The 8,495-nt window shown below is 45.8% G+C and overlaps 2 protein-coding genes across 2 annotated transcripts; one reads left to right on the forward strand and one right to left on the reverse strand.

The window, feature by feature from the left end:
- The first annotated feature begins 1,277 nt into the window (after positions 1–1,277).
- On the forward strand, positions 1,278–2,725 carry Pmar_PMAR017708 (equilibrative nucleoside transporter, putative). The gene has a single exon (XM_002776788.1). The coding sequence runs from the start codon at positions 1,300–1,302 to the stop codon at positions 2,548–2,550; it is 1,251 nt and encodes a 416-aa protein (XP_002776834.1). The 5' UTR covers positions 1,278–1,299; the 3' UTR covers positions 2,551–2,725.
- Positions 2,726–2,863: 138 nt separating this feature from the next.
- Pmar_PMAR017709 (conserved hypothetical protein) lies at positions 2,864–8,218 on the reverse strand. Its single transcript, XM_002776789.1, has 26 exons — positions 8,204–8,218; positions 8,064–8,159; positions 7,822–7,911; positions 7,641–7,735; positions 7,185–7,281; positions 7,080–7,139; positions 6,907–7,030; positions 6,364–6,516; positions 6,213–6,317; positions 6,092–6,166; positions 5,895–6,017; positions 5,594–5,683; positions 5,242–5,317; positions 4,816–4,882; positions 4,636–4,764; positions 4,464–4,585; positions 4,339–4,417; positions 4,202–4,257; positions 4,053–4,156; positions 3,897–4,003; positions 3,530–3,640; positions 3,425–3,483; positions 3,282–3,383; positions 3,175–3,233; positions 3,055–3,126; positions 2,864–2,936 (listed from the first exon to the last, which is right to left on the reverse strand). Exons 2-26 carry the CDS (start codon positions 8,100–8,102, stop codon positions 2,932–2,934), a joined length of 2,199 nt encoding a protein of 732 aa, XP_002776835.1. The 5' UTR covers positions 8,103–8,159; positions 8,204–8,218; the 3' UTR covers positions 2,864–2,931.
- Positions 8,219–8,495: the final 277 nt, after the last annotated feature.

Below are 8,495 nucleotides of genomic sequence, written 5' to 3' on the forward strand. Positions count from 1 at the left end.
GCCTGCTCTATATATCGCTGTTCTCGCTTTCTTGACTATTGTTGTTGCTGGGGGCAGTAATTTCGGCTCTCGTATGTGAGGCAACTGTTGTCTCTAGAATCACTTTAGTCAAGAAGGACGGTGGGGATGTTTTTCGGCCATATTGGCCCTAGACCTGTAAATTCATCCACCATAAGCAGCTTCTGTCGCTGATTATATCTTTGATAAGAACATAAGTCTATATGACCATTTGTTGTCTATCACCCTTTTCGCGCGAGCTAAAAACGGCGGTGTTTGAGTTGTGAATATTTGTAGTTCCACTTCGTTGTCATCATGTCTCCATTAGGGTTAATTAAAGGGGCTTCCACAATGATCAGGAAGAACTCGAGATGCCTAGCCATGTCACGTTGATTGCCTCGATCTGTGATTTTCGAACTGTCCTCGTTTCTGCAACGATCATCAGGCAGTCGGTTCACATGTAATCATTTACACCCAACAGGGGATGTATTGTGGAAAGTGTGACACTTGATACACGTATGCAGTGCCCCATTACATGTCTCTTGAGGACAGTCCCGTCGCGTCTCATAATCGGACGGAGCGACGCAAAAAGAAATAATGAGTCGACTGAGAGGGTTTGGACACAACTGTCAGTCATAAGAACCACTCTGCTTCTCTGAATCGCCCCTCCTTAACCATTCGAGGGTTGGGAGGCCGTTGAAGAAACCTGTAGGAGTTCCCTACCGCGACCATTCGCAGCAAAATGCTCTGATCAGTAGTAATAGTTTTGACTAGATGCAGAATGCATGTGTCTCCGAGCTCGATTGTTCAAACCGCGATTCCGTATCTCATCATATTGAGAAAATTTCCCATCGGATGAGTTATGGGAGATTTGGTATAGACCAGCGACTTTGTGCATGCGTGCAGGGTAGTTGTGTTAGTTTGGGCATGCGTGCTGTTCGGCTAAGTCGACGCTGAGTTTCCATTCGGATGTGTCGACCTGCAAGAGGATCGCCCTCGACACGATGGTATGGCAACACGGCTCGGCATAGTCTCACTATGGCCAGAGGACTCGGAGGGTCTCCTAAAGGGTCTGTAAAACATACTAGAAACAGTTCTCGCCGGGAGTTATTCGCCCTTGTCAGCATGGGTCAACCCGGATTCCTGAGGGCGGTAGATGTGGTTCCCAGAATGATAGACATAGGCGTCTGAAGCAGCGTGTGAAGGGGTATTGAGGGCTTCGTGACCGCTTAAGCAAAGAATGTCTCGCGGTCCGGACAATAGCGTTTTTGATGGTTCTTCTTCAGTTTTCCTTAAATCTCAATGAAAATATTTACGTGCTTTGGTAATAAGACTAGACCAAGTGAAGCTAGCGATACCAAGGGATCTGCTGAGCCCCGATGCGATTGGACGCTCCAGGCTCAGTTCTGTGTCATCGGCTGTGTAGCCCTCCTTGGGTGGAACTTCATCTTGGGCGAGCTCGGCACTCTTATTGATGCTTTTGGTGACGCATATGGTACCTGGGTTTCTCTCTGTTACTCTCTGTGCATTAATGCTGGTCAGCTTTTGCTTGTGTATATGGGTAATCGTTTCAAGTTTGCGCCCAGGTTCTACATCGGGTGCCTCGGCATGGGTATTTCCCAGATGCTCATTGCGATTTGTGCTATTACGTTCGCTCGCGATCACCAAGCTGCTGGTTTCGCATGTGGTTGCATCTTCATCGGTACCTTCGGTTTCGCCAATGCTCTGATGGAATCCTCAATGTTCGGTCTAGCTGCTCTGGTCACCGCTGAGTGTACCGAGTGGATTATGATTGGCGAGGGTGTTGCTGGTCTCCTGGCCTGGCCTGTAGATAAGCTATGCGAGGCCATCTTGGAGGGTGCTGGTGTCACGGACGTTCAATACCCACGCATGGTGTTTTTCTACGGTTTGGCTTTGTTGGCGAATCTCGCTATCATTCCTATGTACAAATATGCTATGGAGACACACCCTTATATGATCCGTGTCTTTGAGATTGAGGCGGATCGTCAGAAGTTTGAGCTCAACAAGACTATGAATCGGCCCATCAACAGAGTGGTCTGGGATACCGTCCCTATGGCTTTCAACGTGTGGGCAAACTTTACTATAACCTTTGTAGTCTTCCCGTGGCTCATCTTCCAAATGACTCCATCTTCTCTGGCGGATGCCACTTTCGGTCAACTGATGACGTATTGTTATCAAGTCTTCGATACCCTGGGCCGTTTCGCCCCCAATGTTCATGTTCGGCTGAGTAAGAGAGCAACACGTTATGCGTGTTTGGCGAGAGCCATTTTCATTCCTTTGTTCTTCCTGTGTGTACATATCACCGTTTCTCCGTTCAGTCAGGATTGGTTCCGCTTCATCGTCATGGCTCTGTTCGCGGGCTCTAACGGTGTGGTTGCGACGTGGTGTATGATTCATGGTCCCACGCAGGTTAACCAAAACGACAAGGAGGAGATGGAAGTGGCAGGCTATGTGATGGCTTTCGCTTTAATCTTCGGTATCCTCATTGGTTCAGTCATTGCGACTATCATTCAACAAACTGCTTATATGTGATTACTGAATGATCGCAACTTTCTAGTTTCAACTTATGTAACCCTTTCCGGTACTACCTTTTTTTCCACGTAGTGCATCGGGAAAGCTGTCAAGTAGAACTCTACTTTTATCCGTGGCCAAGCACCTCGTATAAACGGCTTTGTAAATTTGTTGATTATAACGATTTTCATTCACTAACCTGATCATCTTGTGCAAAGAAGTTAACAACTTCACCCAAATTATCCTAGTATGAATAAGTTTTTATGACGTTCCGCGGGTATCGCACTATATAACATGGAACACAATTACGTAGCGGAAAGTGCGATAATCAAGTATATCATCAAAAACTTTCAGGAATATTAGCAGCAAATTATAGCTTTGTCAGCGACTGGCGCGGGAACATCAACCTGAGAACATCCGATTCATTGGACAGGATCAGACAAGCCCTGTGCTTTGAGAGCCCGAAATCCACGTACACACTAAGTGACCTTAGTGGTCATGTTATCAGGGGCAACAACAACATACCAGCAAATTGTGTCCAGTTGGAGCGTCGGGGCGAGATAGTATCAGAGGTCCGTCCGATGGGATGAGAGAAACCTGGTGGATACTGATAAAAGACACCGTGTCGAAAATGACCACACTCACTTGCGGGAACAGAATCGCGTTGTCGGGTAGTTGGCTGCGAGCTCGCAAGGGCGGCAGGGCTGAGGCGCAGTAGTAGTTGCCTACCTCCAGTTGTTACTCTCCCTCACCTGTTAGGAACGGTCGGTGCCTCCAAGTCACTGCTTGTTGTGCTGAAAGGGTTATGCCTCGTGGCACTGAGATTCATCGTTTGAGGCCGCACTCGATCGCTTCTGAGCGGCACTCTGGTGATCTCCTGTTATTCAGACCTCACCTGTTGGTCACAGTGGCTTCTCCATCACTAAAGGTCGGCGTTGGTGAGAACGATCGCAACTAAGGGAAGAGCTACACTTCAACACAATACATGATGGCATCCCACCTGTGTGGCAGAACTCGGCCTTATCCGCATGCTCGGTTCGACTTCAGCTAGTGTGGGGAGAGTTTGCTCAAAGGGGTTCGACGTTTCCGGTGAGCGCATCATAGGAGCCGACTGAAAATAAATACGTAAATGTGACTTCCTGATCTGCGATAGCTGATACGAATCGATGTTGGAATATATGTTTCCTTTCCTCAGCTGAGCTCAGGAGTTTTCTTACTAATCATAGGAATTTATTTACGAATTCGTCCAGAGGTGTACAAAAACCGAAAAAAATTTCCCGAAATTTTCTCAGAATTTGCACACCTAGTTGACCATATGCATACTTTCTCGCATCGGCAGGAATACAGTTTCGTGAATCGACTCTCACCAAAGCAGTAGAATTGCCCATAGGAGGCCCATCCGGTCCAAACGTAAAGGCGCTGCTCGCCACTGACATTCTCGAGCTTCCTATCACTTCGTTACCACCCGGTGGACCTGCGACAAGCACTGTATTGTCTTCAGTCATCGAGTGTACTGTCGCTACCCCTTGGTGCGAAAGTTGCCCGAGGTACGGTATTCTGCAATTGATCCTTCTCGAATTCAGCCTCGTCAGGGGTGAGCTCCAATGCATCGTACCATTGACGATATCTATAGAGACACCTCAAATTGGTGCGGAACTGATCGGATATTTACGGTATGGACACTGACACTTCGAGGGAACCGCTCGGGGTGAGCTCATCCTCCAACACCTGAACCGAAAAGATAAAATCGATCATTCGATTGTCCGACACAGCGAAAATATGCATCCCCAAAATCACGGTGTCACTTACACAAATATCATTTCCTTGCCAAACATAGCACCCATAAAGAGATTCATGATGGCCCATCTCCAAAGGTCCCTTCCGAGACCTGCAGTATCACGGTAAAGCGAATTCAAAATAAAAAGTCAACACACTTTCCCACTGCTAGCTCGACTCGTATTGGCGGCAACCGAGCCTCTCTATTGGATGCTTGTGGATTCCATACCAACCATACGCTACATCGTGCTGATTTCTCCGACACAACATTCGATGCCGCCTGAAGGGAAAAAACATAACAACAGAACCATCTAGATTTCATTAACCTACCCCCGGCGGTCCATGACCGCATCCTTTGGGGAAAAGCCGCAACTGCATGTTCTTGTAGGCACCAAGGGCGAACGGGGAAGAGTCGATAAAACGGCCAGCAGAGACGCCAAGAGCTCCGATTTTATTCATCTGCGATAGCCATATATGAATCCTTTCACGGGGACTAGGAAAGAATCTTACGGCATCATCAATCCTCCATGAATGATTCAACCCCGAGTGAGAAAGATGCCGCAATTTACGAGAAATCCTGAAAAAAATCAGGCCCATCTAAAATGTGGTTATATGAATCAAGACCTCCATTTCACGTTCACTGATATGTTCAAGCATAGACATAACGTGGTAAAATATGCACATGATCAACCACATGTGTTGGTGACAATTTTGCGAAAATTTTTGGAAATTTCCATTAGTTTCTGTACATTCCTCTCGAATTCCTATGTAAATTCTAAAGTCAGTGAGGAAACTCTCAGACTCAGCTGAGGGGACCGAACATATATCCCAACACTGATAGCAAACGTTGCGCTATCCGCCGTTGTTTTGATGGAAAAATTACGCTCATTAATTCATCACTACTCAGGACAGAAGGTAAAAGCCTCCCAAACTCACAAGCTTAGCTTCATTTGAATGTCGCGCTGTAGCTCATCCATTCTCGGCTCCAGAACTTGAACTCGTTTCGTTAATCCTAAAAGTGATATACACTATTAACCTCGCCAGATTTCGATAAGAGATTCCAAACATATGCATATGGTCAACTACATGGAGTGGTGACAATACTGAAATTCTTGCGAATTCTCATTGATACTTCTACCCTAACTCGGTATTAGACTTAAATGGTGTAACTTTGGGAACTCCGGGGGGAAGCGAAAATATATTCCTCTAACGCTCGAATATCAACGCTCTCAACAACAACACGATAATGACGACGATGCAGAGGTCTCCCAAAGATGCAGATTATTACCATCCATAGTGTGCTGTAATTTTAACTCCAACTTAGCTCCTTGTTGATCTCTCTCGATGCCAGCCGACTTCGCCACTTCATGCACTTTATCTAAAGTTAATACCATCACTAGCAATATCAAAATTATTCAATTACAGTGATGGAAAAAATTTGGGGAAATTCCAACGATGCTGATTCATTAACATCATATTTCGAAAAAAGTGCAGATGATGTCAAGAATGAGTAACTTACTAAAAGGCAAAAATATTATATTTTTTTACTATTTCCACTACACAATACGAAGCACTAAGGTCTCGCGTACTCAATTGATTTTTCAATTCTTCATGCTCCTTTGTGAACTCCTCATTCTGCTCATCACAGACCTTCTGGAAGTCGACCATTTGCTTCGACACCGTCTCGAAGCGGGCATCCATCTGCGCTGTAACTGACCACACATACCACTCCTGACGGAAGTTCCACAAAACAGCACAATTGCACCCTCTAGAGCCCCACCCCTACCAGCAGCAACTTTCTCAGTCACAGTCCCCTCGCATAACTGCCGTATTGACTCGCTGCTAGCCTTTTCAGTGATACCTAAGGAAAGCCTTCAGCGACTTGAAACGTTCACTCGACGATTTACGTTTTTCCAACTCGGAAATTTTCTCCCCAATACTTGTGAACTCTCCCGTCATCTTGCCGTCCAGCTCCTTGAAGGCAGTCTCCAATTGGGCATGTTTCGTATCATCTAAACCGCAACCTAAGATACCCCTCCCAGAGCAGCTCCAAACTACCTTCCTCCCGGCTTTTCTTATGCTTGCCCTGCATGCTGATGATGCAATTATCAACAGCATCGATTTTCGAATCAAAGGCATCCATCCTAGTACTAAGTTCGGTCATACTGTGATCAATGACATCTAGTCTCTCCCCATTTACAGTAGAGAATCCTGAGGGAATCAGAAATTCATCCTTCGAATGAAATCCATCTATAAGCTCATGTTATACTGCTTTGCTTCGCATTCGCGACGTGAGGCTTTCCTCAATATGCTGCTGACACTAGGTATTTTCACGCTACGATGATCTCGGCGTTTTGCTTACACGTCTAGTGTGGTTAAAGACGAAAAAACTATATGGTATATGCTTACTACATGTCTGATGTTACATCCGTGAAAAAATATATATAGTATTCCACTTCACAAGTTTCACTACAGCCTCTCTCTTATCACTGCTCTTGCGGAAAGCCAAATTTAAAAGAACTTTAACTTTCACCGCAGAGGTCTACGTTCCACTGAGAAATTTTCTCCGTGTTGCTGAAAGTTTGTAAGTCATAAAAACACCTTTTTGCATTTCCTCTTGCACTTCATGCAACTCTTTTCCGAATTTCTCCTCAACACCGTCGACTCTGCCACTGAGCGCAGCCTCAGTGCGGCTCACTTCACTTTTTGTAGACGTCGAGACCACCTATGGAAGAAAACTACAGACCGTCGAAAAGAAGCCTCAAACTTCATACTTCAATTCGCTTTCCCATCGCTTCCATTTCCTCTTGATGCTCCTCCTTCATTTTGCTAATCTGAACTACCAATTTCCACCCGACACTTCGACGTAAAGGAACTACCTCCTTTTGAAGTCCTGCTACCACTGCTTCTAGACATGCTATGCGAGCAGTAGATTCGTGAGCCTTCAGGTCAACCTTGGCCTCTATTCCCGACAACCTGAATGATTGGAGTTTCACCACCCTAGTGATATGAAAAACACTAGTGAAAAACATATTTCACGACTTGTACAGGCCGCGAATATCGCGTTTTTCACCAAGTTTTACGCGACACTTCACGTAAAACGGGTTGTGAAACTCCATAATATGAACCATGGACGGTGGTACGAGTTGTAAGTGTAAGTGCCGTCTTTTATACGACGCCTAATCGAGTAGCCTATCTCTGCAAAAGTATGATTACAGTGTAAAACTATAAGCGTCACTTTTATTATAATAGGTCCCTAACACGTAAGCCCAAGGCGTCAGATTCTCTGTCGAGCAACATCGCTGATATAAACTGAATCAGCTTCCCCCTATGACCTCTCTTCCAATTTTCCCGTCTTCTCCTCCAGCATCGCCTTCACGTCTTCGCCACGGATGAACCCTACCAGACGAGAATCCAAATCAGCACTCACCTGAGATTAAAGAGCTTTACAAAACGGATGGGCTACTCGAACGAATATACTGCGACCAGGAGAACCACGACTGTTGAGGTTACTACCTTGTGAAGTGAGTCTTCGAACATCTGTACGAGGTGTTGGAAGCTCGTAGCTTCCTGCTGCATTCGAGTCAGAAAGAACTGCTCTGATTCCTAAAATAGAGTTTCATCACCCTAGTGATATGATAAACACTAGTGAAAAATATATTTCACGACTACTGCATATCACCGCGAATATCGGGTTTTTCCACAGAGTTTCCACAGAAATACGAGTAGAAGCAGCAACAGTATGTTGTCACCACTACCTCAGCACGTTTGCGATTCTCCATCAGCTCTCCCAACATCCCTAGTCGTGCTTGATTTATTTCTTTACTCAAACTCCCGAAGGCCGATGACCGTATCTGCTGAATTTGCCAACAGGAGGTCCCCATCCTCACAATCGTACTTGCTGTTGACCCGCTGCTTCCCCGTCGGTTGGGCTGCTCGGACGCATTTAAAGAGGAAAGCCCAGTACACTACCAAGCAGTGTCGAAGGAATATAAATTCGCTTGCCCTCAGCACAGCAGTTTCCGCACTGATTAAAGGAGTTTATATACGAGTTTCCTCAGAATTTTCATACTGTTACCGACACATGTAGTTGACGATGTGCATATATTCCCACGCTGCTGCCACCCCGACTCAACACAAGCATCCCCCTTTTGCCTCTTATCCATGACTAACCCGAACGCTGTTGCTTT

This window comes from Perkinsus marinus (genome assembly GCF_000006405.1).
Source record: "Perkinsus marinus ATCC 50983 genomic scaffold scf_1104296953018, whole genome shotgun sequence".
NCBI lineage: Eukaryota > Perkinsozoa > Perkinsida > Perkinsidae > Perkinsus > Perkinsus marinus.

Excerpts from the sequence above, each read along its gene's own strand:
- Pmar_PMAR017708 (XM_002776788.1), top strand. The coding sequence starts at position 1,300 with ATGAAAATATTTACGTGCTTTGGTAATAAGACTAGACCAAGTGAAGCT.
- Pmar_PMAR017709 (XM_002776789.1), bottom strand. The coding sequence starts at position 8,102 with ATGTTGGGAGAGCTGATGGAGAATCGCAAACGTGCTGAG. Across the intron at positions 5,318-5,593 it reads ATTACAGCACACTATGGATG|GATTAACGAAACGAGTTCAA; the intron begins GTAATAATCTGC and ends TATCACTTTTAG. Across the intron at positions 4,418-4,463 it reads GTCGAGCTAGCAGTGGGAAA|GTCTCGGAAGGGACCTTTGG; the intron begins GTGTGTTGACTT and ends GTGATACTGCAG.